Source organism: Pipistrellus kuhlii, unplaced genomic scaffold, assembly GCF_014108245.1.
Source record: "Pipistrellus kuhlii isolate mPipKuh1 unplaced genomic scaffold, mPipKuh1.p scaffold_m20_p_120, whole genome shotgun sequence".
Lineage (NCBI taxonomy): Eukaryota > Metazoa > Chordata > Mammalia > Chiroptera > Vespertilionidae > Pipistrellus > Pipistrellus kuhlii.
In genome coordinates this window covers 286,140-313,840 of record NW_023425428.1, presented here as the reverse complement: position 1 = coordinate 313,840, position 27,701 = coordinate 286,140, and the positions used below count along the sequence as shown (strand labels likewise).

The 27,701-nt window shown below is 55.2% G+C and overlaps 4 protein-coding genes across 10 annotated transcripts in view; 2 read left to right on the top strand and 2 right to left on the bottom strand.

The window, feature by feature from the left end:
• Nucleotides 1–940: 940 nt before the first annotated feature.
• Nucleotides 941–14,616, top strand: ANKLE2 (ankyrin repeat and LEM domain containing 2). 4 transcript variants are annotated; one of them, XM_036434335.2, is made up of 13 exons: nt 941–1,181; nt 3,736–4,149; nt 4,943–5,137; nt 6,755–6,951; nt 7,027–7,215; nt 7,610–7,732; nt 8,730–8,796; nt 10,096–10,268; nt 10,345–10,451; nt 11,049–11,221; nt 11,586–12,228; nt 12,676–12,807; nt 13,215–14,616. In XM_036434335.2, exons 1-13 carry the CDS (start codon nt 995–997, stop codon nt 13,435–13,437), a joined length of 2,823 nt encoding a protein of 940 aa, XP_036290228.1. In that variant the 5' UTR covers nt 941–994; the 3' UTR covers nt 13,438–14,616. The 4 variants fall into 4 exon arrangements, with proteins under 4 accessions (XP_036290228.1, XP_036290226.1, XP_036290225.1 ...); XM_036434333.2 differs by having other exon boundaries at nt 6,752–6,951; XM_036434332.2 differs by having other exon boundaries at nt 4,943–5,149.
• The window catches only part of PGAM5 (PGAM family member 5, mitochondrial serine/threonine protein phosphatase), a 13,616-nt gene continuing 201 nt past the window's right edge, over nt 14,287–27,701 (bottom strand). Inside the window, exons 2-7 of one of the 2 annotated variants that reach the window (XM_036434349.2) lie at nt 19,344–19,565; nt 18,232–18,410; nt 17,543–17,668; nt 17,377–17,465; nt 17,129–17,262; nt 14,287–16,156 (exon numbers count right to left, since the gene is read on the bottom strand). In XM_036434349.2, coding sequence (XP_036290242.1) covers nt 16,006–16,156; nt 17,129–17,262; nt 17,377–17,465; nt 17,543–17,668; nt 18,232–18,410; nt 19,344–19,534 — 870 coding nt within the window. In that variant the 5' untranslated portion in view covers nt 19,535–19,565 and the 3' untranslated portion in view covers nt 14,287–16,005. The remainder of the gene's footprint in view (nt 16,157–17,128; nt 17,263–17,376; nt 17,466–17,542; nt 17,669–18,231; nt 18,411–19,343; nt 19,566–27,701) is intronic. The other variant, XM_036434350.2, reaches the window with a different exon arrangement.
• PXMP2 (peroxisomal membrane protein 2) lies at nt 20,706–27,290 on the bottom strand. The gene is made up of 5 exons (XM_036434351.2): nt 27,083–27,290; nt 25,408–25,521; nt 23,835–23,997; nt 22,104–22,223; nt 20,706–21,012 (listed from the first exon to the last, which is right to left on the bottom strand). The coding sequence occupies exons 1-5, from the start codon at nt 27,202–27,204 to the stop codon at nt 20,944–20,946; spliced, it is 588 nt and encodes a 195-aa protein (XP_036290244.1). The 5' UTR covers nt 27,205–27,290; the 3' UTR covers nt 20,706–20,943.
• POLE (DNA polymerase epsilon, catalytic subunit) overlaps nt 27,381–27,701 on the top strand; it is a 25,894-nt gene continuing 25,573 nt past the window's right edge. For all 3 annotated transcript variants that reach the window (XM_045580327.1, XM_036434329.2, XM_036434328.2), the window contains exon 1: nt 27,381–27,586. In XM_045580327.1, the coding sequence (XP_045436283.1) occupies nt 27,525–27,586 (62 nt within the window). In that variant the 5' untranslated portion in view covers nt 27,381–27,524. The remainder of the gene's footprint in view (nt 27,587–27,701) is intronic.

Genomic DNA, 27,701 nt, shown 5'->3' with positions numbered 1-27,701 from the left:
GCCCTTGACAGGAATAGAACCCGGGACCTTTCAGTCCACAGGCCGATGCTCTACCCACTGAGCCAGACCAGCTAAGCCATGCCATATTGTTTCTAATACCAGCGATTGCAGCCGATTCATCTACCATTCTACCATCTTTGGAACATTTTATAAAAACCTCTTCTTTAGCGTGGCTGGTACGACCATAGTCAGTGGATTATTACACCAGACAACGGGGCATCTTGACCTGGATCCCTCCATTTCTGATGATGTGTTTCGCATTCCTCAGCGTACACGTGTTGGCAATGAGCTCCCAGAGCTTGGCTCAGTGTTTGATGTTGTCTCCATGTTCAGGGTCTGGAGAAAATATTCAGGATAGATGTGAACATACCTAATGGAATCAGAAAGCTGGGTTGGGAGAAAAATGATCAGGCCCTAAAAGAGGAAGCGCATGGACTCGGGCCTAAAAGAGGGTCGTCCTCCTAAGAGCCGGTTCTTCTTAACGGGAAATGCTCTCGCTAAAACGGGAGCAGTCGGACGTCTCTGTCTCCAGCTCGCAGAAGCAGTTCTACAGCCGGAGTCCGAGAAACTGCGCAGTCCGGAGGCGTGCCAGCAGGGTCGTCGCCCGGGAAACCGGAGCCACCCGGGACACGCCCCTCCGGAGCCGCCGGGGCCACGCCCCCGCAGGGCCACGCCCCCGCCCCGGGACACCGCTGCAGGCCCGCGCCCGCTTCAGTACCCCGCGCCTCGGGCTGCCCGCGCTACTGCCTGACGCCACGCTCGGCCTCCTCGCCCAGGCAGAGGTCGGGACCGCGGCCACGCTCCCTTGCTGAGTTATAGGACGTAGGTTCAAGTGCCGTGGCCCGCGCGTGTAGTCTCGGCACCGCGCGCCGACAGAAACCCGCGAGTCGCTCCGTAAGGCATCGCCCCGGACAGCCCGAGACGCGGGGTCCTTAGGGGCGCGCGTCTTCTCCGCGGCGACGGCGGCAGCGGCGGCGGCCGGAGGGCGGTGGCGATGCTGTGGCCCCGGCTGGTGGCCGCCGAGTGGGCTGCGCTGGCCTGGGAGCTGCTGGGCGCCTCGGTGCTGCTGCTCGCGGTGCGCTGGCTGGTGCGGCGGCTGGAGAAGCGGCCGCGGGGCCAGGGCCGGAGCTCGCTCCCCGCCCCGCCGTCCCGCGCGGCCGCGGACCCTGACTCGGACTCAGGTAAGGCCCGTCCGCGCCCCTCCGCTCCCCTCGGGCCTGGGCCCACCCGCGCCTGAGGCCGCTGTTCCGGTGCGGGGCCGGGAGTCCCACTCCGGGGCCCTTAACGTGCAGACGACGGCGCGGCGCTGAGGCCGGTCTGTCTTATCCGTCCGTCCGTCCGTCCGTCCGTCGGAGCCTGGTGACTGCGGAGCGGCCCCCTGGCGTCTGGCTGTCAGCGCGTCGGCAGGGTTCCCGCGTCAGCCGCCCCCCCCGGCTCGCACGTTGGGTTTCTCCGGTGGGAAGGCCAGGTTTGTCGGGGGTTTGTGTGTGTGTTTTGAATGGAAAGCGGAAGGGCCGGCCTGCCCTCCGCCCTGTCGCGTTTGCCGGTGTTCCGCCTGCTTCTTTTCTGGAACAAGGCCGTAGGCGACACGCTGATCCGTCCGCTGACCCGGCCAACCCTGCCCGGAAACCCGGTGCAGCACAGACCCCGGACTGCAAACCTGCCAGAGACGGGGCTAGAATGACGGTGTCTTTACGTTTTTAGCTTTCCATTTTTTAAAGTGTTTTTTAAAAACATGTTTTTATTGATTTTGGAGAGGAAGGGGGAGGGGGAGAGAGGTAGAAACATCAATGATGAGAGTCATTGATCGGCTGCCTCCTGCACGGCCCCTTCTGGGGATCGGGTCTGCAACCCAGGCATGGAATCGAACCCGGGACCCTTCCGAAGACTGGCGCTCTGTCCACTGAGCCAAACAGGCTAGGGTTAGCTTCCCATGGTGGAATCGGTGTACAGAGCATCCGAAAGGGTGCCCTCCCCGTTGGGACCCTGTGCTCCCCCGGCCTCCCCCTTCAAGTTCTTTGGCAGCTTTAGGGGGTGGGGGTGAGGCGGGGGGCTGTGCAATAAAGTGTCTGTTTATCAGACGAATTCTCCTCTGCAAATAAGTAACAGCTGTTTTTGAAATCTTGGAGTTGGGCTGTGGGAGGCAGCACCCTAAAAGGCTTTTTGAAAAGAAGTGCACAAAAGTAGGTAGGAGAATAGGAGGAACCCCTTTTGCCCAGTGTCCTACGACAGCCAGTATTAATGTTGTCTGAATCTTGCTAACGACTCCCAGTCTCTTTTTTCCCCCTCTGAACTTACTGTCTCCTAAATTTCAGACTTGAAAACTGAAGTGCCCACGTGGTGTGCTCTAGGTGTTTCTGATGCTCAATCTCCATTGGCTCTATGTCCAATATTCTCTGCCTTGGGTGGACTCACTTCCTGGGCACTTGGACCAGGCCGCCTACAGTCGCTCAGGGCCCTCACATGGCATCTCATCCGGCCATCCCTACGACCTCCTGGTCTAGCCTGAGCCCTTGGCTCCAGCCCCATTAGTCACAGTGGTCAGGTCCCTGTCATTTTTACCTCCTCCCTGATTCTAGCTGTGCTCCATAGACTTATCTGCTCGTGCTTCACATACATGGTTAAAGCTCCCACTCCAGTCTGTTTGTCTGGTAGCTGTGCAACCTGGACAAGTCACTTAGCTCCTCTGTGTTTTGGGTTTTTCATCTGTAAAAGGGGGGGGTGGGGGGGGGGGTGATCAGTGATGATACCTACCAGACGGAGTTACTGTTGCCGTTAAATAATTTTGAGTATGTAGAGTGCTCAAAACAGCACCAAGCACAGGGGAAGGCTCACACAAAAATTTAAGTTTGAGCTACTTGTTAGCATCAGCAGAATGTCTGCCAGAGCTTCTATCTGTGTCCTTAGTTCTCTGTTGTAAGTCTTTGCATAACTTGTCACTTACAGAATAAAGTGCAAGTCTGTCTGTGGGATAAATTTCTGGAGTTGGAGCTTGGATAGTCTGTCCAGTTGCCATCCTTGTTATTGGTTCCAAATTACACTCCAACCAGCAGCAAAGGGGTGTGCCAGTTTCCCCAGTGATTACCGACCTGGAATGTTAGTGTGATCCTGCCTTGTGATTGTGCTAGGTGATAAGATTCTTATCCAAATGTCCCAGATACTGGGTATCTTAGTTTTGTTTATGTTGTGATAGATTTGGAAACCAATGCCTTAATGAAAATTTTCATAGGGAGTTCATAGACTCCAGAGAGTGTGGACAAACACTGCATTGAAATGAAAATTTGAAGCTTTTTTTGCCATTATTATTTTTTTATTGATTTGAGATACAGAAGAAATGATTGATTTGTTGTTCCACTTATGCATTCAATGATTGATTCTTTAAAAAAAATTTTTTTTTGTTGATTTCAGAGAGGAAGGAAGAGAGAAAGAGAGATAGAAGCATCAGTGACGAGGAGAATCATAGATTGGCTGCCTGCTGCATGCCCCCCATTGGAGATTGAGCTTACAACCCAGGCATATGCCATCAACTGGAATCAAACCCAGGACCCTTTAGTCCACTGAGTCAGACTGGTTAGGGCCAATGGTTGATTCTTGTATGTGCCCTGACCAGGGATGGAGCCCAAAACCTTGTCATATCTGGACGATGCTCTAACTGAGCTACCTGACCAGGGCACCACTTCTTAAAGAAAAGATTTACTTAAACATTGGAATTGATTTGTGTTGTTTTGGGCCTAGGCACAATGACAATGGATGCCATCTTAGCTCGACTAAAACTCCTAAATCCAGATGACCTCAGAGAAGAAATTGTCAAAGCCGGATTGAAATGTGGACCCATTACTGCAACCACAAGGTTCATTTTTGAGAAAAAATTGGCTCAGGCTTTATTAGAGCACAGAAGACCCCTTCCATCACACCAGGCTACCATAGGAAGCCCCGCAGAGCAGGTCAGCTTTTCTGAAGACAGAGATTTTGGTTACAGAGTGGGCTTGAACCCTCCGGAGGAAGAGACCCTGAAGTCTGAGACCTGCTCCGTGGCCTTCAGTGCTGTGCCTGGCGTTGACGGCCCCAAAACTGTGGAGAGGGCGTCTGCTGAGCCGCCTCTGTACTATGGGGTGTTCCCGGCCTACGAGGATTCCCCAGCTCGAAATGGTAAAGTGACAGCATGATGTTTTTTACCTAGGGAGGGGGTGCCTGGACAGCAAGGGTAAGTGATCTTAAAAATCCCAACAGCAGAGGAGAGAGAGTAATCTAGTCACCATAATCGTTATTCCAAATTAACCACTGTTGGCATTTTTATGTAGGGCTCTTCTTAAAACATTTTTTTGATCCATATATGAATTTTTAAAAATCAAGAAAAATATTTATTAACTGGCTACTATTTGTTAATCATCTTCCTCATTTTATTTTTAAAAAAATAAATTGATTTCAGAGAGGAAGAGAAAGGAAGAAAGGGAGAGAGAAATATCAATGATGAGAGAGAGTCATTGATTGGCTGCCTCCTGCACACACCCCCACTGGAAACCGAGCCCACATCTAGGCATATGCCCCTGACTGGAATTGAACCCAGGACCCTTGATCCACTGAGCAAAAGCAGCCAGGGCCTTTTTAAAATTTTTTTTTAACATAACCTGAACATCTATTATGTTAACGAATGCAAATGGACAATAAATAATTTTCAACATAAAAAAAATGCTGTTTGAAACAAAGTAGTACTGGAAAGAATTAATGGAAACTTGTTGATTAGGATATAATGTATAATATATACAGTACTTAAAGAAAATGTGAAATTTCTTTTTCTTCAGGATTAAGAGTAGGAAACATTATATAAGAGAAAAGTCAGGCAGCTGGGTAACAACTGTTTACTGTTAAACTCAGGGCCTTCGGAGTGACTTCGTGACAGTGGCTCTAGTTACTCTCTGTTTTCCGTTTGTTATTTTCCTAGAAAGAATTCATGTTTATGAAGATAAAAAGGAAGCATTGCAAGCTGTCAAGATGATCAAAGGATCCCGATTTAAAGCTTTTTCAAGCAGAGAAGATGCTGAGAAATTTGCTAGAGGAATTTATTGTTATTTTCCTTCTCCAAGCAAAACTTCTTCACAACTTTCTCCTGTGAAAATAGCATCTCTCTCTAGCAATGGTGGGGTAAAAGGTAAATTATATAGCAGTTCACAGCTTGGCATTACTGTCAGATTTGCCCACAAGTATTTTGTGCTCTCCTTATATACAGGAGTTGGTTTTCTCTACCTTTGAGAGAAGTCCAGTTTGCCAGGAAGTGAAGGCCTAGGCCATGGAGCGGCTGGAAGAGAATGGGCTGGGCTGGGGGACCGGGGACCATGAGGGTGGAGTTGAGGGGGAGCTGAGTGGGTCAGGCCGATACTCTAGGCCCCAATGCTGACGGGCTGTGGGAGGAGCAGTGAAAGGACCACCATCAACCTTTTGTCCGGTTCCCTCTGTCTTCCTATCTCCCTTTTCCGATTAGACTCAGGGGCCCTTTTTTTATGCCAAGACCAATCTATTGCACACATGAAGCTACACCTGCTTCTAGGACTGTGGCCCCAGCTTTGACCCAGACAATCCATTCAGTCAGCAAGGTGACCACACCCCTCTTGGCTCAGAACCCAGTCTAGTGAAGGGGCCTTTGTTGTCGGCATTGTGCAAAGCCCTGGCCTCAGTCTTGTTCCTTCTTGGGGCTCACAGTTGTCCTGCTTCCAAGGCTGGCTGGGTCCAGAGGAAGGCCCTCTCCCTGCAGACACAGGCCGTCCGTCCAGAGTCCCGTCTGCTGCGTTTCCTCTGGTCCCTTGCTGGGCCTTACACAGATGCTTCTTACAGGGAAGCCAGAATGGTTTCAGACAAGCTTCCCACTGCCCAGTGTGTGAATTTCCCTCGAGAAGATTGCTCTCACACTTCTCCAGGTGTTGTCATTGAACCGATAGACATCACTGTGGCTCACTGCCTTCATGGTCGTGCTCCGTGTGCTTTACGATCGGAGCAGTGCCATGGCCAGGTGTTCCTGTGTCCTGCAGCTGCTGATCTCAGCCCTCTCACAGAGCTTCCCAGCCGGAGTCCAGGGGGCTTGGCTCTTCACTTACATGCAGCTGCCTGTGTTTGTGCCACTGCTGGAGGCTCCACGTTGGCTGTCTGCTGAGGACTGTCATTGTCCCACCTGTCACCAACTAGACCACAGACTCAGCACCCTCAGTGCAGCACAGGGGGGGCTGAGGAAATGTTTGTGAAAGTAAATGTTCTTTAAAAAAAAACAAAAAAACAAAACAAAAAAAAAACATGTTTATCGGGGGGGGGACTATCTATTACTAGAGGCCCAGTGCACGAATTTGTACACGGGTGGGATCCCTTCGCCTGGCCGAAGATCAGGGCCAATTGGGACTGGCCGGCTGTGGGGAGGGACTGCAGGAAGTTAGCCAGCACACTGACCACCAGGGGCAACTCCTGCATTGAGTGTTTTCCCCCTGGTGGTCAGTATGCATCATAGTGGCCAGTCAACCGGTCATTCTGTTGTTTGGTCACTTGGTTACTTAGGCTTTTATATATAGATAGGTTTTTTGAGTTTCATTTAGCTGTTCTATCATTCCTTGTTGCTGTTATTGTTTATGTTCTGTTTAATCACTTTAACCTTTATGTTTATTAATTTCTTCTGTCTCTTTTTCTTTAGATTATTTTTAGTTCCTTTTCAAATCTGCAGTAGTTGTATCTGTAATTTATTCAAATTAAATGTTCTTAAATTGTCTCTTAGCAACAGATGGCTTGTGCTTTTCTGAGTCAGAAACCGTAAACAGAGAGCGAGCAAACAGCTATAAAAATCCCCGTACGCAAGACCTCACTTCTAAATTGCGAAAAGCTGTGGAGCAGGGAGACGAAGACACCTTTTCTGACCTTATCTGGAGTAATCCTCGGTATCTGATTGGTTCGGGGGACAATCCAACCATCGTGCAGGTAAGCCTGCATCCAGCATCCTTAGCTGCAAGACTCTGGTGGCAAACATGAGGCTCAAAATCTGGTTTTCTTCAGGAGGGATGTAGGTACAATGTCATGCACGTTGCTGCCAGAGAGAACCAGGCTTCCATCTGCCAGCTGACTCTGGAGACGCTAGAGAACCCCGAGTTTATGCGGCTCATGTACCCTGATGACGCCCCAGACATGCTGCAGAACCGCATTTGTTACATCCTCGATCTGTACCTGAACACGCCTGACAAGGGGGTGAGTGTGGCGCCTTTTCTTCCTTCCGTGACGTGACAGCCAGTCTCAGTTACACCAAGACTCGGGTTCCTAGCTTTGAGTATTTGCCTAGTCCGTGCACTTTGTCAGTGCTCGTGGAGGGCCAGGAAGGAGACTTGCATTCACTGAGCTTAGGGAGCTCCTGACAGTTGGAAAACAGCCACTCACACACACACGTCCACCTCACCAAGCGGAGAGCTGTGACCGGCAGGCCCCTGGACTGCAGGCAGCGTGGAGGTGCAGCTGTAGGGACCAAGTCAGGGCATTGAGAAGCATCTGCGAAGCATCGTGGTCTCAGGTGGAGCATTGTTTGTGGCTTTAACTTTCTAATATTTTCTCTCTTTTAAGTAAACTGTTCTTTCTCTGCATCTCTCAGGGCTACGACACACCGTTGCATTTTGCTTGTAAGTTTGGGAATGCGGATGTGGTCAACGTGCTTTCTTCACACCCTTTAATTGTAAAATGCCCACGGAATAAGTGTGATAAAACCCCTGAGAACGTAAGTACCTGTGAATGCTGTCACTGTGTAGTGTTAGCAGCCTTACAGTCTGTGATCACAGCCACTGGGAAGTCAGGAGTCACTCTGAGTGTTAGAGCCTGTCTGCTGAGGAAGAGGCATCTACAGAGCCAGGAGGGAATGAGCAGCCCCAGTGTGCTGGTTTTACTTTATTCTCAACAGCTACCAGTCTGTATCAAGTGTCCCTTGTACATTCCTCAGTTGACCAGGGTCAGAGAACAGAAGAGGTGGTAGTGATGGTTGTAATGATGGTAGTGAGGGTGAGGGTGATAGTGATGATGATGGTGAGGGTGATGGTAGTGGTGGTGAGGGTGACGGTAGTGGTGGTGATGGTGATGATGACATGTTCAGCTTGCGGCACTAGGGGCTGTCCGAAGCCCCGCCCACACGTTCCTGCCTGACCCTTACAAGCCTTACAAAGCAGGCCTTGTCATGATCTATACTCTGGCAGTTGAGCACAGTGTGCCTTAGAAAGGCCAGAGGTGTCTGTGCCTGTGGAGTGGAGAAAGAAGGGACCTGACCATGGATTAGAGCTGTTAGCTGGCCTGGACCTGCGCCCTTTAGAAACACATGGTACCTAGGTGTTCTGTGTCAGCCCTGCCAAGCCGCAGGCTCAGGCCGCGGGACTCGGAGCACGGGAGGCTGTGAGCCTGGCTGAGCGCTCTGCTCTGACTCGATGGCACACGCTAAGACTTCCTTTCCGTGCAGAAACTTAGCATGTAGAGCAGCAGGCAGGAGGAAATGAAAGTGACCCGTACTCTGAGTTTTTCTTCCTGTCCTGTCCCTTAAGCTGTTACAGATGTTCTAGAAGTGTGTGCTGCTCAGCACACGGTTTTTGGTGTGGGCTTTGTGCATAAGGTTCTATTCTTTGAGTATAACATACTATTCTTATTTTGTTGTCGTAGGAACTTGAATGATAAGAAAATCTGATAAATTAAGATTTAGAATGAACTTCACATAACTCTGTGTTTTTAAACAGGTTATTTGTGAAAGAAGCAAGAATAAATCTGTGGAACTGAAGGAACGAATTCGAGAATATCTAAAGGGTAAGGAGGGGCATCCGTCGGTGTGGAGTGTAGGGGTAAGGCCCATTGTTGGGCAGGACTAGACAGCATCCGAGCCTGGCTGTGTTTGGGAGTGAAGCCAGGGCTGTGGTGAGCTCCACCTGCAGCTCTCATCACTGTTTCCCGAACGCCCAGCTCGAGTTCCAGATCTGTCTCCATATAATCCCTCCTTTGATGCCTGTTGTTCATGGCCTCACCCCTTGCCCTCTGCAGCCACTCCCGTAGCAGGAGTAGCTGACCTTTCTCAGGTGGAAGCAGGTCGGAGAGGCTGTGCCGAGCTCCCTGGCTGCTCAGTGGTCCATCAGAAGCTCCCTATCATCATTTCCATGCCAGGCCCTGCCCCCTTGGCAAGCCACACGGCTCCTCCCTTGGCTTCCTGGGCAGCCCCACTCCGAGGCCTGGCCGGCCCTGGGCCTCCTCACTCTGGACCCAGAGTTGGATTGCTGCTTGGCTCTTCACGACGTGAGCTGGTGGGTCTGTGGAGGTCCACCTGTGCCTCGGGGCCTCGCTCCCTGGTCCGGAGCTGCTGGGACGTGGCCTCTGTGCCCCCCAGCTGGCAGGCTCTGGCGTGAGGAGGGCTGGCTTCAGAAGCAGCCTTTCTCACGCTCCTCTGTCATTTCCTGTGAGGTTCGGGGACTCGGCAGAAGTGCCTCCGTGTCATCTGAGCCAGAGGTCTTTGACCGCCACTGGCTGCCTGTCTCGCCCCCTCTGGCTTCCATTCTTACCAAGTCCCCGTCGGCCAGTTCCCATTTGACAGATGCTGCTGCTACCTCCTGCTTTTGTAAATGTGGTCTGCTGGCACACGACAGCCAGCCGTCCGTACGCGCTCTCGGAGCTTCCCTGCTGAACCTCCCGACCTCGCCACACTCCCTCGTGACCTCCCTCCACGGTCTTGTGGTTCCACTGCTGTTTAAAGATGTGTCAGTGACACAGAATTGTGACATACAGAAAGGATAGGGAATTGGAAAGGGAGAGGTGAAAATGTACCTTCTTTTTAACATTTCTCTGCTGCCCATGTATGCTGATCTTGTCCACACAGGCCTGCCTCAGTCCTTCTGACCTGAGGTGAGGAGTTGTTTGCACTCCCCTCCCCTTTTTGTTCCCGGCAGAGGGAGAACGTAGGCTCATTAGTGAGACTGGCACAGACTGGCCTCTCGCCAGGTCCTTCAGCTCCAGAGATGGCAGCCTTTCCTTGCGAAGAGCATGGCGTCGCCGTGTGGTGTCTTACGCCCTGAGGTGAGGAGCGTCTGAGCTCCTGGTTCAGCTCTGGTGTCTTCCCAGGTCACTACTACGTGCCTCTCCTGAGGGCAGAGGACACGTCGTCCCCAGTGATCGGGGAGCTGTGGTCTCCAGACCAGACAGCCGAGACCGCGCACGTCAGCCATGGCGGAGGCAGCCCCAGGGACCCCGTTCTGACCCTGAGAGCCTTTGCAGGGCCCATGAGTCCCGCCAAGGTGAGCTGCTGTGGAAGCTTCCAGCAGGAGCTCCTCGCTGCCCCCGTCGCACAGCTTACACGCTTTCTCCTCGTAGGCAAGAGATTTTCGCAGACTTTGGAAAACCCCGCCTCGGGAGAAAGCAGGCTTCTTCCACAGTGTCCGGAAATCAGACCCAGAGCGGGGCATGGAGAGAATGGGAAGGTAGGAAGGCGGCGAAGGCGTGTGTCCGCTCTGTGTGCTTGTGCTGGCGGGCGGGAGCTCGGGACGTCTGCCTTGAGAGCCAGAGTTCCAGGACACCTTTCTTCCTGAGCTCTGGTTCCTGCAAACCTTGTACATGCTGCATCCCTCCCCAAGGGGACGCTGTGTCTGAGGGATGGACGGGTTTGGAGTGAGGTGGCCTACATGCGTGCTTCCTTGGCAGGGCGGGAGAAAATAGAACACAAGACTCAGCGTGGCTAGAAGCTGTAAGTCATAATCAGGGAGCCAAATTATAATGCAATCAAATAAAGCGTCACTGAATTGCTTTTTAGAACCTTTTCGCAAAATCTGTGCCCAGTTTCAGGCGTACAGTTTGTAAATTTTATATGCCTGGCTAAAACCAGAATCCTATCCAACTTTTTATCACTCTTTTATTAAAACTAACCATTTGTCTGTTTTTGCTGTTTTGTCTTTTACCTCTGTGGTGTGTTGGGAAGGTGTGTCTGGTTGCGGTGTTCTTCCTTAACTGCTCTTTGCTGTGTGACAGCTCTGGGAGTTTTTCCTCTGGTTGTACACCTCTCCTGTGCTTTATTCCCACAGGCAGCTGGCTCACGAGCTGGGGTACCCCTGGGTCGAGTACTGGGACTTTCTGGGCTGTTTCGCTGACCTGTCTTCCCAGGAGGGCCTGCAGAAGCTGGAGGAATACCTCGCACAGCAGGAAGTGGGCAGAAAGGCCCAACGAGACCTAGGAGAAAACGAGGCTTCTGCCTTTGGTGAGGGCCTGTGGGCGTCCCTGTGCTCCCAGGACTTGGACCAGGAGCACGTCCCTGCTGATGCGTGAGCGCCTGCTGCTCCTCTGCCCCTCAGGCTCTCGGTGCCGGGGTCCTTGATCAGAGGAAGGCACCTGGCTGCCCGCTCTCCCTGTGGCTGCTTCGACTTTGTCTGCCTTCTCCTTTTCCTGGAGGCTGCTTCAGTTTGCTTCCCCTGCTGGTCCTTCCCTCGAGCAGGGTGGGTGGTCTGTCTTGTGTCTGAGGAGGCTGTGATGAGAGGCGGGTTGGTCATGGGGACTGTGCTGTCCGAGTGCATGTCCTCAGACTCTGTTACCTGCACCTGAGGAGCCACTCTGTCTCCCCACAGGCTGTCGTGGGAAGTGCAGCAATCCCATCTCCGTGAGGGCCTTTCTGGGGGAAGACGGTGACATGAGCTTGGAAGAGATTAAAAACCGGCAGAACACAGCTCGGAACCACAGCCAGCCCTCAGCCAGGGCCTCCAGAGGCTCGGGGGGTGACATCCCCTCGGAGCAGAGGGCGGACCTTATAGAAGACGCGGCGCGGTCCTGTCCCCCCAGCAGCAGGAATGGCTTCTGCAGCCCCGGGGGCGGGGGCAGGACCGCGCGTGGGAAGAGGACAGAGGCCGCCAGTGGGGAGGAAGCCCTCTCGTCGCCTGTCTCCGGCTTGACTGTGGAGTTCCATAAGCTCCAGTTGCAGAATCTAGGAAGTGGGTTTCCCGAGACACCAAGTGAAAGTGTGGAAACGAGAGAGGAGGAGATCCTGACGGCGAGACCAGAAGCGGTGGACAGTGATGCCGAGCCTCCTGCGGCCGACAGACTTGGAAGCAGTCAAGCAAGGACGGAAGGCGAGATATCGGCGGGCATTGCCAACATGTGCCTGGGCCCCCACTGTCCCGGCCACGAGGCCCCACACAGCTGCACCTCTGCGTCCTCCGAGCCCTTGGGGGTCACCGCCAGGAAGGAGTCTGTCCGGAGGCTCTTCCTTCTGGGGTAGGAGTGGGTGAGCATGAGGGTGGCTGTGGGGCGGGGCTGAGTGCAGTGATGTGGAGTGAGGGATGTGCGTGTGACACTGGTTCTCTGAAAGCTTTCTCGGCCATAGCCTGGCGCTCGGGCTGGTGGGAACCTGTCCTTTTAGCTCGTCCTTGTGCCGCTGTCCTTCCTGGGGAAATGGTTGCCCCCAGAATGACGAACATTCTAAGAATGTAGCTTCTTTTAGGAAGAAAGGCCTACTGGGGTCAGTCTCCACCTCCCAGGTGGCCTGACCAGTTGGTGGTTCTCAGCAGTGGAAATAGGACTGTGCTTTCACAGCAGGGGTGGGTCTTGGGGCGCTGGGACACCATGGGGTGTTCCCCACACCCCATGTGCTGGGTCCCTGAGATAAGGCAGGGTGTGAAGTCTGTCCTAGTCACATGTTCTCTTCTCTATGATGCCGTGCAGGGAAGAGCCGTCCAAACTGGATCGTGACGTCTTGGCAGCTCTGGAGGGTGCAGACCTGGACCCTCAGCGGCACCCTGCCGTGCACAGGTGGAGGAGCGCTGTCCTGGGCTACCCACCCTCCGACAGGCAGAGGTACCACAGCCCAGGGGTTGCTGGGACTAGCATCCGGAGCGTTGATTCTGACCCACATACACCTGGTGGTTTGCGAGGACACTGCCACGCTAGCGTGTAGCTCCTCTGGTGCAGCCGTGGCTGGGGCACTGCGGAAGGGAGGTCTATAGTGGGTGCAGGAACATAAGGGTGCTGCTGACAGGGAGGCTGCGGGGGGGGGGGTATGCGGGGTTCCTGGTCATGGCCATGTGGGTTCACATGGACAGTCACATGAGCTGTGAGTCTTCAGGGCCAGTGTTCTGAGCTTCTAAGGGCCTCTGGTTGGGGCCACAGTGGAGCCCCAGCTCAGAAGCAGGAGCCCAGGTCCTGTTGTGGCCTCCACACTCCCCACACCCACCGTGCTCACAGCCGTTTCTTGGTTTCCTCAGTTGGCCGAGCCCCTCGATAAAAGGGAAGTTGACGTCTCAGCTGCCGGATCTTGATTGCCCGACGAGCTGCAGCCCAGGGAGAAGTGGTCCCGCGGTGGGCAGCCCCAGGAAGCCCAGCTCTGCCCCCCTCTCCCCCCGTATGGGCAGCCCGGGGCGCTACAGCCCTGCCAACGGGTGCCACCTGCGCAGGATGGTGCGCCTGGCCCCGCATGCAGCCTTGTAGGCTGGTGTGGGTGCTGGGCTCTCGCGTCATTGAGAAGGGTAACGTGTGCATTGCTAAAATTTACAAAAAGGATGTATTCTCATTCACTTATTAACCCCTATTTTGAGAGTAAGAGAGTTCTAGAAAATGCAGACGTTTCATGTAAACTTTAGGTTTCTGGCATTTTGAGAGAAGTTGATGAAAGCAAACGCGGGTATGTTTTCTGAAAGCTCGGCATGATGCAGCCCACAGTGACATCCTGGTGCGTGTGTGGCAGGAGCTAAGCTGTCTGCATTCCCACAATGGCCGTGCGGGACCAGCCCTCCTCCCCCTCACCGCCATGTTCACTTCAACTGTTCTGACAACTAAGATGATTTTGTTCACCTTCCTTTTCTGGGGAGGGTTTTTCACTTTTGGGCTCCTTGGTTAGATGAAGTTAAAGCCGTTCTCTCTCTTGGACGAAATGTGCAGCCATTGGGAGGCGGATGATAGGCAGGCAGGACTTGCACAGCCAGGTGTTTCCTTCCGCCAGCTCTGAGCTGTGTGTGCTCTGTGCTGCCGGTGCAGTGGGGTGGGATGATCTGTCAGTTCTCGGTTTTGAAATTATCTCATATTTTAGAATTCACTTCAGTCAGAGTTCCTTTATAACATGTACAGAAACTAGAGGTCGACTTTTGACTTTTGGCAGGTTTGAGCCTGGTTTAGTTGCTCGAGTGTGGTTTACTTTAGGAGTCCTCCCTCCCCGTCTGTGTGCAGAGCGTGGGGGTCACCACAGCTCTCGGCCCAGACCAGATTTCCAAGGACAGAAAACTCTACCTGTGCTTTACTGACTTCAGTGCCTTTTGTAAATCGTTTTTTATTTTTTCTGAGCTTGTTTTTTCAGAATGTAGTGTGTGAGATTCTTTTTCATTCATGAAAATTGTTATTTCACACAATAACAAGAGGCAGGTCAGGAATATTAGAATCAAGATTTAGATTTAAAAATTCTAATGGTGGCTACACAAGGTGTTTTCATGTCTAGATATAAGACAGAAAATAACGTTGTATTGTAAAAGCCAATGGCATTTTAAAAGGCATCTGTTCTCAACAGAAATCAGAATGCAGATGTTCAGAGTGCTGACCTGTTTTTCCTAGAATCTTACCTGCTGTGCTGTATATTGCTGTAAATACTCAGATGAAATTAAAATAGGGTTTTTGCTGACTACTGGTCCTGTCGTGTGAGAAGCCTCTGGTCACCTGTCCTGTTTCCTTCGGTCACTGTAACTGAATGCCCAACACCCTCCTCCCGCTCTTTAGCTGTGTCCCCCTTGAGGGGGCTCATTTCTGGTTTCTGGAAGGCTGTCTTGCTCCTCACAGGTTGTACAAAGGGCAGAAATGCCACCAAACAGGTAGGACAGGGAAGAGGGCCTGCCCCCCACCTTCAGGCCTGTAGCCCCCCCGAGCCCAGAGCTCAGTCGTGCTGGGCTCCCTGGCCTCATAGAGGTCAGACATACGTGCTCCTGTCCCGTTTGTGGTTTCAGAAGTTGGCACAGAGCCTGGGTTAGCTGTCAAAACGTTCCAGAAATGGTGCGTGTGGTTGCTGCTTCTAAAATGCCATTTGTCATGTCAAGACTCACGGTCTTGGCTCAGGCCTGTCATGAGGCCTCTGGTGGCAGCTGCCCAGCAAAGCTGTCATTCCTGGGTGTCCCAGCCAATGTGGCTGCCTTTGTCAGGCTGTACAGGCTTCTGGTTTCTTTAAAACATTTCACAATTAGTACTTTGAAAACCAGTAAAATAAAGTTTTATTTTCGTAGTTATTTCCAAAGTTGACAGAGACATGGATCAGACATCCCATTTAGTTGCACTGCAGAAAAAGTTCATAACCACTTCATAGAAATTGTAGTTTTTGTAAATATCTGGATGGACACCTCATTGTCCAAATATTTTAATCCATAAGCACAAAAGTTTAATAGCAAGAGGCAAACAGAATGAGCTGACAGCTATTTTACTGAAACAGGACTCTCCTGGCTGTTCCCCCCTGGCCCTCCCCTGAAACCAGCAGGTGGCACCCCCTCTCACCTGGCCAGAGACTAACAACAGGTGTGTTCACACTCAACAGCAAGCTGTTTCCGTAGTGTAGTGGTTATACGTTCGCCTCACTCACCCAACAGCTTCAGGGACACAGGACTTCGGAGTGAGACAGTGGTTTCCCATGCAAGAACAGACGGAAATCTTTATTGACAAAGTGACCAAAGGCTTTAAGAAATGTGGAGAATGTACAAAGCGGAATAAGTTACGGATGGAAATGCTGGGCTCTCCGAGTCCCTGGTGCCGATGGCTTTGTTGAGTGCCTCAAGGGCTCGTGTGGCCACTGCGGGTGCTGTGGTCTCCACGGTGACACCATGAGGAGGCCTCGCCGAAGGGCCAGAGCGTTCCCCCTTTCCATCCTGGGCGGGAAACGGCGGCGATGTAGACATCACTCCACCTCCGCCTGGTCCGAGAGAAACGGAGTGACCGCAGTGTAGCCTGCGGAGCGGCCAGAGGCCAGTCTCTGTGTTCTTGGAGGCCCCCGTGCCAGATGCCAGAGCCGGGCCCAGTGAGGAGTGGCCCTCAGGAGCGGGAGATCTTGTCCGGAGGCATGAACCCTGTGTCCCCGAGGGCCCTGAGTGCCACACAGCCGTCTGGCCGGACTACCAGGTGGGTGATGCTGCCATTGTTGAGGGAGAGGCGGAGCCAGCCTTCTGGAGGGAACTGCAGCGCCCTGGGGGGAGGGAGAAGGTGCTGCAGGGATCGGATTGTGAGCTCTGGGCCCCACCTCAGACCAGGTGCTGGGCTGAGTGACAGCAGCTGTGGGATTGCAGCACAGGTCACAACCTGCACACGAGTCAAAACCCACTGGTGTCCTCTGGGTACACATGATTTGTTCCCATTGTGACAGACAGGCAGGGACAGCCCAACAGCAATGCCCACAGCCCGTCCCAGGCCAGGACAGCCCACGGCCATGGAGCCTTTCCTGCTCTCCATGAGGCATGGCTGGTGTTTACGAAAAGCTCAGTGTCACTGCGTCACCCACCACACAGCCTCCGTGCCCAAAGCCTGGGGACGAGGAGCATGGCCCGGCTTGTCTACCGGCAGCCACAACTTAAAGGAATAACCCTGCTCCAGTCTCCTGTCCCTTCCCTGTCCTCGGCGTCTGCCCCAAGTCAGCTAGCAGAGCGCCTGTCACCACGGAGACGCTTTGGCTCTTTCTGGCCCTTCAGTTAGCACCCCCGTGCTGTTTCAGCATGAGGGTACCCCGCAGGGCCTTGCTTAGGCCAATCTGTCCAAGGATGTGAACATGCTCTGTCCTGTACACAGCACAGCAGCCCGACAGCTCGCCCTCAGATGCCCAGAGCAGCAAACAGCACGCCCCCGGGAAACAAAGCTGAGGCTGGGCCCCCAGAGCACCGAGTGAAGGGCGTGGAGCCCAGGCGCCCCCCACTCGGTCGGTGTGAACCCGAGGAAATAGGATGTGGGCACGTCACCCTGAGGGGAGACACGACTGCAGGGACAGGTGCACACACACGGAACGGTGCCTTCACCCAGGCCACCTTGCACCTCCGGGACAGGACCTAGGCAACTGCTGCCCAAACACGATCATGAGAAACTCCACACGAAACACATTCTACCAGACCCGCGGCCTCTGGGACTGCAGGCCAGAGGCAGGCCGGCCGAGGCGCCAAGGGCCCCTCACCTGCACACGATGTAGCGGATGACGTTGGCGTGGCATATGAAGATCTCATAACTGTCCTCCTGCTGCTTGACATCCGCCCGGTGGATGTAGTTCCGGAAGGCGGCCTCGATCCTGGCTCCGTCTTCATAATACTGCTGGGGGCAGAGAGAGGCACCTAAGCCTGGGGGCAGCCAGGCCAACGGAGGGAGGAGGGGAGTGCCAGGGGCAGCAAGGGAAAGGCGGGAGACCACTGTCCTCGGGCGATTTACCACAGCTTCCGGCTTCCAGTGAGACACGGGCGGGTCGGGCTCGATGGGGGCGCCTTCCCTCAGCAGGTCGGTGCTGACCGTGCAGACCCCTGCGGAGGGAGAAGCAGGGGTCAGCGGAGACCCCGGAGTCCCTTCAAGGGGCTGAGGGAGCAGGGCGGCCACTTACCTGGCAGGTGTTTGCTGATGATGTCGGTGGTTTCCACTGCCCGCGTCATGGAGGAATGGACGATTTTATTAAACTTCAGCCCCAAGCTTGCAAGTCGGAGGCCAGTGAGCTCAGCCTGCTCACGACCTTGAAGGTGAAACGTGAGAATTACATGCGGCTGGAGTCACTCCTGTGTACCCCACAAACACTTTAGTCTTTACCAAGTAACAACGAGACGATCTGGCCACCTCCAGTCCCAGGCAGAAGAAAACATTAAAAACAATGACGAAGGTAGAGGATTGCTAACATCTGGGAGGGCCCCGCCTACTACTTCTGAGTCCCTCACACAATCTCACTCAACTTTGTCCAAAGGCTGAGGCTTCAAGGCTGTGTGAGCCCCACAGACGTGAACATGGGTGTTGCTGCCTGCGCCAACCCCCCCGCCTCGCCCCCCGGGCCCCAGCACGGGCAACCTTGTTTTCTGCTGCTGCACGACCTTGCTTTTTTTACAAATTGAAGGCAAGACCTTCCACCAGGAAAACAATGACAACCGGCTTTACGGCCGTGGCCTGGAACCACACCCACAGCATCTTGGTGATTAAAAAGCTGCTTTGTGTCAGAGGCTGAGAATTACCGATAATGACAATGCTCAAACCTGGGCCAGAGGTCCCGGCCACAGGGGCCGTTCGGGGCCGAGCCCCGCCACATACCCAGGGGTGTCAGGGTGCGGTCCTTCTCCCGGGGGGCATCCGTGTGGTACTGGGAGTGCCTGATGAGGAAGATGTGCCGCGTGGCCTTGGCTTTGTAGTTGTCTATCCTGGACGCCACGTCCTCGTCTCCAGAGCACGCGTTCCTCTTCCGGAGGTTGACCAGGGAGAGAGGTTCTCGCCTGTTGTTGAGACAGGAGACTGTATGTCCCTCCTCACACGTCACCCCTAAGAACGTCTGACAAGATAGCCTCGCTGTCCAGCAAAAACAGCGAGGAGCCAATGCCCTCGTCCACCCAGAGCCGGGTGCCAGGCCTCCTGTGGGCGGACAGACACCCAAAGCCCTTCTGCGAGGACGGAGAGAGGAAGCAGGTAACGGGGAGGAGTGGCTGTGGGAGGGCGGCCACAGCCCGCGGAAGGGGAGGCCGAGTCTGTCCAACAGTAGCCACTAGCCCTGTGGCTACTTCATTCGAAACAAAGAAAATGAAATGAAAATGAAATCCCACTTCCCCAGTCACGCTAAGCAGCACATGGGACTTTCCGGGCAGGAAGAGGCGGTGAGATTTCATTCAGGAACTCACTTTTACTTATCCGATGTATCACAAGTACTGCCGGCAGCTAAGTACCTACGCACCTGCACGGCTTTGGTTTTTAAATGTAAGTTAACGTTCAATAAGACTAAGAACCGTTTCCAGGTCACAGGAGTCACCTTTCAAGTGCTGATAAGGGCACGTGTCTGGGGCCAGGGACCGACCCGAGGTCCCGGGAGGCGTCTGCGAGTCCCGCCCCGGCGGGTCCTCCCTCCTCAGCATCCACACCCTCCTCCCGGCGCGGGGGATCGACAGCCACCTCCGCCGGAGCGAGCGCAGGGAGGGACCGGGTGGCAGCCCCGCCGCGAGGTCCTCAGCCCAGAACGAAAATGACCCCCGTCCTCGCCGCTTGCGCTCGCCCCTCCGGGCAGACGAGAGGCTGCAGCTGCGGGGGGATCGCCTTACGTCAGGCCAGAGACCCCGCACGGAGCACGCCGCCCTCGGTGAACCGGCTTCCATACCGAGAGGCGCGGCGAGGGCCCGGGAGGACCCACCCGCCACCCGCCTGCAGCCCCGGCCGCGCACCTGTCCCAGTTGGGGTTCCAGACACCTGGCCCGGGATGCACGGCTCCCGCCCACGCCGGCGGCTCGACCACGCGCGGCTCCGCGTCCCCACCCGCGCGGGGCTTTCCCACCGCCACGGCCGAGAAGAGCACGGCGGCCGAGCCGCCCGCCAGGCCGCAGGCCGCCAGCTGCAGCGCCTGCCGGAACGCCATGCCTGCCGGGCTTCCCGCTCCGCGCACGCGCCTAAGAGCGAGGACGGCGCGCGGCGCAGCTCACGCTTCCGCCGACGTCTGGTCCCGGCGAGCGCGCCGACGCTGCGGGGCGGAAGTCCCGCCTCCTAGGGCTCCGGGAACACCAACTTCCGGTAGAAGGTGCAGCGGAGAGGTGAGTGACCGCTCAGTGGTTCGTACCCCCCAGTTCCTGCAAAAGTCTGGGTGCAGGTCACTGGAGCCTTCGAGAGCGAGTGTCCCCGCCGCCCGGACAGCGCGGGGCCCGGGCCCCGGGGAGCGCAGGCGCGGAGAGGAGGCGGGCGAGGCGGCCTCGGAGAGGAGCACTCGGGGTTCAGTTTAGTGAACTGTGGGGCCGGGGAGGAGAGGGGGCTTCGTTTGTAGTAAAATAGGCGCCACCGGGCTTACTGTCTTTACCACGTGGTGCAGCCGACACCGCCCTTGTCCCCGCTACGTCCTCCCGGACTCCCCCGCCCACGTCACTCACTCCGCATTTTCCCACGCGGCTGCGGCTCCCGCCATCTGTTTCTATGCGGTTGACTCGAGGGACCGCGTATAAGTGGGATCGTCTAGTACTTTTTCTTTGGGGACCAGATTCTTCCACCTCCGTCATGTAGCAGGAGCCTGACTTCCCTTCCTTCTTAATATTGAATGAGGTTCCACTGTATGGAGAGCCCACATCTTGCTTTCCATTCATCCTTTGGTGGACACTTGGGTGTTTCCACCTCCATGCTGTGGACACGCGTGGGCAAATCTCTCTTCCAGTCCCTGTTCTCGGTTCTCTGGGGTTGCGTGCCCGTAAGTCAAGTTCCTGGGTCATCCCTGCGGGTGTTCAGGTTGGGAAGTGACATGATCTGAGTTACATTTTTTAAAAAAACTCTGTCCCAGCTGGCGTGGCTCAGTGGTTAAGCATAAACCCATGAACCAGGTGGTCACGATTCGGTTCCTGGTCAGGGCACCTGACCAGGTTGGGGGCTCCATTCCCAGCCAGTCAATGATTCTCTCTCATCATTGATGTTTCCCTCTCTCCCTATCCCTTCCTCTCTGAAGCACGTGCACACACACACACACACACGTTTTTGTTGTTGTTGTTTGTTTTTAAGTAAAAAGAGACGTGAGGGCAGCCCCCAAAGCCACAGCAGTCATTAGGAGAAACTTAAATTACCCTTGAAAACAGTTAATTATTGTTTATTGTGATCCTAATGCAGTCTAAGGTGACAAATGAAGTTGTTCTTAGTGTTTTTGAGGTTGCTGCTTCTCCATCATTTCAGGGCACGTTGATCACATGATCTGGAGTCAGACTCGTTCTGACCGGGCTGTTTCTGCTCACCCTGGGCAGGCTGGCACTCCCCCGGTGTGGCTTGGCCGTTTGGGGGTAACTTCCCCGGTCATCCTCACTTCCCCAGGGAGGCCAGGTAGGCGTACCAGAACAGAGCCACCAGGTTGGCAAAAAGCACGCGGAACTGCCGGAGGGAACAGAGGCCCAAGTGAGCGCAAGGCCCTGACCACACCCACCGGACTGCCGGAGGGAACAGAGGCTCAAGTGAGCGCAAGGCCCTGACCACACCCACCGGCACCAGTCCCCTCGGGCAGAGTTCCTTCCCTGGCGGGTCCAGCCAGCCCATTGCACTCACAGGCCTTTACTTTGTCCGGAGCCCTGGGCCAGACACACACACACACACACACACACACACACCCCGCAGAGAGCGATGGGGAAGACAGAGCTCCTGCCTGGCCAGGTGTACACAGACCAGCAGGGGAACACAGTACCTTCCTTCACGAACACAGCTTCAGGCCCTGGCTCGGCCTCGTACCCCGGGACTGACCATCACAAGGTGGCTTCCTCCAGTCCTTCTGACACCCTCCCGACTTGCTCTTCACTCTAAGCTGTCACTGTCCCACTGCCCTGCCTCAGTGATCTCACAGGCAACCCCCTCCCTGACCTCTAGTCAGCGAGTCTATCTAGAAGGTCAGCTACTTGGAAGAAACAGTTTGGTCTGTCTGGTTCACCACTGGATCCCAAGTCTAGAGCAGCAGGGCGGGAAGCAGGTGCTCAGCAAACATTTGTTGAATTAACCACTGCCCCTTAGGCATCACCTGCAACCAACTAAAACGGAGCTTCAGCCACAGGGCACTCTGTCCCTGCTACCTTCACAGATCCCGCTGTCCAGCCTCTGACAACCACAGGTCCGTGTCCTCAGCTATCCTGTCTTCTCATGTCTTTCCTTTTTTGGGGAGAGTGTATGGTCTCCTTATCTACCTGTCCCCTGGGTTCGCTCTTGGGAAAACCCTCGACCCTCCCTACCTCTCACCTCTAGGAGCCCCAGGCCCGTGCACAGGCAGGTCTTAAGCCGCTGTGGCCCCCGTGTCTGCTCGCTCTCAAGTTTACCCCTTAACCCCTCTTCAGTCTGCCCTACCCACCCCCGGCCCTCCCAGAGGAAAGGAGGTGTGGAGAGAGGTCCCCAGTGACAGTCACCCTGAGAAAACAAAGATTGTCACAAAGGGGAAAGGCGACTGATGGGAAATGGCCTCTGGGGGAGGCTGGCGGCCTCACCTGGATGGGGACGTAGTTGATGTTAATGAACTGCACCGGGGTCCACACGCGCCAGTTCATCTGCAGGGCCGGCCAGAACGCGCTCCTCACCTTGGCAGCGCCAGCGGTGGCGTCTCCGCCCTGGAAGGAAACCACGTGAGGGAGCCCCATGCCTCAGGCGGAGATTGGGGCACTGGGTCTGGGGACCCCAAACCCTAATACAGTGGGGGTTCTCACTTTCGACTTTGTTGCTTGTAAACATGGGCAGCACATGGGGTGGGTAAGGAGCGGGTCAGCTCTAAGTCCACTTGGGGAATCACCAGAGCAGTGAGCGCTCACACTGGGGACCTGTGTCCTCGCCCTCGCCCTCGCCCTGAGCTGACCTGATGATGTAGGGTAGGTGTGAGGGCTCTGATCCTGCATCACTGCCGGGAGGGCAAACGCGGTGGCCTTTCAGAGGACGGTTCTAGGAGTTGGCCAACCAGGAATCCCGCACAAAAGGACGGCCTGTGGCGGAAGTGTGCTTTGAATCTGCACAAAAGGGCGGGTAGGTGACGGTAGGCACGCCGGCTGTGGCGGCGGCTGGAGTGTGTGTGGCTGTTAGTGTGAGCTGTGGCCCACTGTGCTCCTACATATACCCTTCATGTGCCGGGACTTGATGCACTTTGATGACACTTTTTACTCTTCAATGAAAATACGCTCCCTTTGCATTTGGAAGGAAATAAAAGAAACAGCCACTGTACGCTCACTTCTAACGTGGGCACCCTTTGCTTCCTCCGGGCTCAGATGCCCGAGGACTTCCCAGGCATTTCTTTTTACTCTCAGGGATTACGAGCAATCACAGTTAAGTCTAAACATATTCCTACTTATCCCCAGGGCCACTTTACACAACACAGGTTATTCTCCTTAGTGACGAGAACTGGAAATGTAGTTTTCGAAGTAAAACCTGAGTGAGAAGCCTTTACCTGCTGCGATTGGCTGTAACAAATTCCAAGGCAGATCACGACCCATTCTGGGCCCAGAGCAGGCTGGCAGAGCGCGGTGGGCAGGGGTTGGAGGGCCCGTTAGAGCGGACCTGGCCTGGTGCAGCTGGCTCTGACGTGGGCTCGATGTGGGTAAGTGGGCCTGCTCGGAGCACCCAGGCTCTGCGGGTGCTGAGTTAGCTCAGGCTCCCGCAACATCACCGACCCTCTTCAGAGTCATGTTTTGTAATGTATAAAACGTACAGGAGCCGAAACCGGTGTGGTTCAGTGGATAGAGCGTCAGTCTGCGGACTGAGGGGTCCCGGGTTCGATTCCGGTCAAGGGCACGTACCTTGGTTGTGAGCACATCCCCAGTAGGGGATATGCAAGAGGCAGCTGATTGGTGATTCTCTCTCTTCCTCTCTGTAAAAAATCAATAAAATATATATTTTAAAAAAATAAATAATAAATAAAATGTACAGGACTGCTGAGGGAACCGTTACACTGAGGACAGCTATCCATGTGTCAGAAAGCTGGGGGACAGGCTAGAGGAGTTGTTTCCTTTACACATTCAGTGGCTTGACCTGAGGAGTGGCTGCACAACCCACGCTCAGGGACACCCGGCTGCGTGGCTCCCCCGCGCGCCCACAGGCACTGCCGGACGGCGGTGCTTTGCTTCTGACGTTGACCAAGGCAGCTATGACCCTTCCAAGTGAGAGGCGGACCCCGAGTCCCCCCCAGGGCCAGGCTAAGAGGCCCTGCCCAGTGGGGATCGGCGGCAGAGACCGACCTCCAGGAAGCTCATGGCGAAGAAGAACAGCAGCAGGAAGGCCGGCGCGAAGAGGAGGCGGTCCAGCAGCAGCCTCTTGACCCCGGCCCAGGGCACGTCGGGCGGGACCCAGTGCTCCATGAAGAGGTAGAAGAAGTGGCTCAGCGGCCCCGTGAAGAAGAACCTGAGGCCACAGGGAGGCGGGGTGAGCTGGGCCACCTTCTCAGGGCTGGGCTCACCCCCAAACCCTGCCTCTCAGCACTGACCACACAGACCCTGGTCCTGGGAAGTGTGCTTTGAATCTGCTTCCAGCATCCCTGCCTGCTTCTCACAGACCGGACTTTTCCTGCCTTGGGCTCCTGCCTCCTTCACGCGGCCTGCTCCTTCTCAACACTGCGGCTTGGAGGGCCCTTTCCTGGTGGCTCCAGGTCACAAGCCCATTGCTGTCCTTGCCCCTCTTCTAGGCCCAGGTGGCTTTCCTCACCGCGTTTACCACCGCGTGCCATGACTCCTTTGCTTAGTGCACAGTGCCCTCTCTCTGCCTCAGAAGGTAAAGCGGTCACAGGGCAGGACCTGCCTGTCTGTACACTGCTGTCTGCAGTGCCTCGGGCAGGGCCGGAGTCGAAGGTGCGCAGCATGAATAAGTGCACCCCCACTCCCACCCTTGAGTTTCTCATCGAACCCTCGGGAGTTAGCCAGGGTGAACCCTGGGCTGTGCAGCTGCTTGCAGGAGTTGCTGCTGCTCTTCCCAGAGTGTGCAGAGACCTGGGCTCAGCCACAGCACCTGCACCTGCTGCCCCTAAAACTCAAGTCATAGAAAGATGGGCAGGGACTCGGGGATTTCCCACTTCTCAGTGAAAGCCTTTACACAAGTGGTTCTCGTCCGTTCTCACGCTGAGGACCTGTGGCCTGGAGCAGGGCTTCTCCATGGGAGGAGAACGGAAGCCTAGAGGATGGAAAACTGGTGGGTGAGGCCTCCAGGTGGCTCTGGTCCCCTCCCCAGGGTGGGAATTACAGCTTTCAATACGCTGAGTAAAGTTAACAATGCGGACAGAAATGGCATCTGTGAATTTCAAATTGGGGGGGGGGGGGGGTCAATCTTGTGCAAAAAAAAAATTGTTGCAAAAGACTTAAAAAATATCCATCTATACAAACACTACTTTTGGCCAGAGAACTCATGGAGGGTTTAATCAGTAAAACTCCTAAATCTCTGAGCTTTTGTAATTCAATAAGTGGTTCGGAAACTGGACGTTTTAAAGGACACCTAGATGCTTTTCTAATGCTAATGCTATGAAAATAACTAACTGGCCGTATCTGAGTCTGATGTCCACTCCCATGGGCCTTCGAGTCTTGAGGTTGGCCTCTAGGTTCTGGGGAGTTATCTGCTCTTAGTTTTCTCAGCTCAGTGAAGAGTCCATGCCCACCCATGAAATTAAAATTGACCATATAAAGCTAGAAAATAAGCTAACGATGTCCCGTTCTGATTTCCTCCCATTATTCCTCCAGTGCTTTTTACAATTACTTTTCCAAATTAGATTACTCCAGAAACTTGATAACTTGGCTTGGGTGCCCTGGGCTCCGCTGTGGAACTCACCCATAAATGGCATATCTGAGAGGCCCGCTGACTTCGAGCTTTTGAGAGCAGTTTCCTTTTTTCCGCTTCTTAATAGTCTGGGCCAGGAAGTTCCCAAGTGCTGACAAGATGCCGCTGTGGACAGAGAGGGAGTAAGGACACGGGAGGACCAGCAGGAGGGCTGTTCTGAGATCCGGCTGGGGAGGGGCGGAGACCAGTCCTCATCAAAGCAGCTGCAGTGCAAGGTGCCCTTGTCAAAGGGTGGGGATCCCAGCCGGATCTCCACTTGGTGGGTGTGCCAGTGTCGATGTCCTGGAGGGTGATACACCATCACTGCCAAAGGCGACCGTGTGTGGCGGGTAGGTGACGGGAGAGGTCCTTATGAAGAGTATGAACTTTGACTCCATTGGTGGATAAAACCCGTACACGTGAGAAAGCTATGGAACTAAACACACACACTTGACAAGTGCAAGAAACGCTGGGAGCCCTGACCAGTGTGGCTCAGTGGATAGAGCATTGGCTTGCTGACTGAAGGGTCCCGGGTTCGATTCCGGTCAAGGGCATGTACCTTGGTTTTGGGCACATCCCCAGTAGGAGGTGTGCAAGGAGGCAGCTGATTGATGTTTCTGGCTCTATTCCCTCTCCCTCTCTGTAAAAAAATAATAAATAAATAAATAATCAATAAGATATATTTAAAAGAAAAAGAAAGGTTGGGGAAATCTGAGTCTGACCGATGGACTGTGCCCACACCAGCGTTCCGGTTGTGATGGTGTATTCGTTCTACAATTGTTACCGAGCGGGGAGACTGGGTAAGTGTACAGGGATCTCTGTTATTCCTCATAACTGCATGTGAGTCTCCAATTGTCACAATAAAAATGTCCATGAAGAAAGAGGCCCAGTGTCTCCAAAGCTTGGTCTTTCGCTGACTTCCGAGAAGCTCTCTGAGCTGAAATATCCAAAGGGCTCCCTGAGGGTGCTGATCCCTGAATCTGACCCCTGGCTACTCCTCACCCTCTCCCTGCTCACATGCACAGGCCTTCCCACTCCCAAGCCTGCTCCTCCCTCAGGACCTTTGCTCTGCTGGACCCACTGCCAAAGCATTTGCTGCCCTTCTGCCCCGACCCCTTCGTTCAGGCTTCTGTTCATGTCCCCGTTTTATGCATTTATCTGCTTTTTGTCTAGTTCTTCGCTAAAATGCAGCCTCCGTGCGGGCCAGGGCCCTGCCCACCTGTCCGATGCCCGAACACAGGGAGCATGCTGTGCATACTGACGAAAGGCTGGACTAATAAAGAGGGAACAAGCTTATAAAATTAGTGAAATGAGGGTAACGGGCGGGGGAAAGTCTCATAAAAAGTTCAGAGCTGCCAATTAAAGGCGGAGCTGACCAGCACCCCGCGGAGCTCTGCCAAGAAGACCGACCCCATCACCTCGCCCTCTGACGGGTACAGGGCCCTCCCCAGCCCCTCTGGGAACTGGTCCGCAGGACCCCCAGATGGGGTGCTTCCTCTGCCCAGCGTCGGCGCCTACGGATCACTGTTCCGAGCCGATCGCACCGAACAGCAGCTGCCGAGCTCCCCGCGGGCTCCGGAAGCTCGTGGTACACGCGGGATTTCTCTTTCCTCACTCAGTCCCCCGGGAGGCCCCAACCCGGGGGTCCACGCCGCCCCCCGCCCGGCTCCGGCCGCCGCGCGCCGACCTGGTGGCCGCCTTGGTGAGCACCGGGTAGAGCTGCAGGAGGCGCAGGTACTGGGCGAGCGCTCGCCGCGGCAGCGCCCCGAGCCCGGCCTCAGCCCGCAGTCTGGACGCCGCGGGCGCCATCCCTCCGCGCGCCGAGCCCGCCCCGGGCCTGCTCGGCGTCGGGCGCCGGGACTGCCAAACACTCCCGCCCGCAGCGCCTCCGCGCACTGGTCCTCGGGCCGCTCGCCCGCCGCCTCCCTCCGGGCGCCGGCGGCGATTGGATGTCGACGCGCCTGCGCACTCCTCACCGGAGGCCGGAGGATCGCCTCCCCCCGCGGGCACGCGCGGCGATTGGACCTCGGCGACAAGCCTCCTGATTGGGTGGCGGGGCGCTTCCGGCCTCTCGCGAGAGGCGGTGGGAGCGCGCCAAATTTCACCGCGGCTGTGGCGGCGGCGGCGCGATGGTGCTGAGGAACAGCGGGCGGCGGTACGCGGAGCCCGACGCGGACGGCGAGGCCAGCCGGTGAGGGGCGCCCGGGCGGGCGGCGGACGCGCGGCCTTCCTCCTCGTGGCTCCGGGCTCGCGCCGAAGAGGCGGCGGGCGCGCGGGGAGCGGGGCGGGCGAGGGGCGGCCGCTGT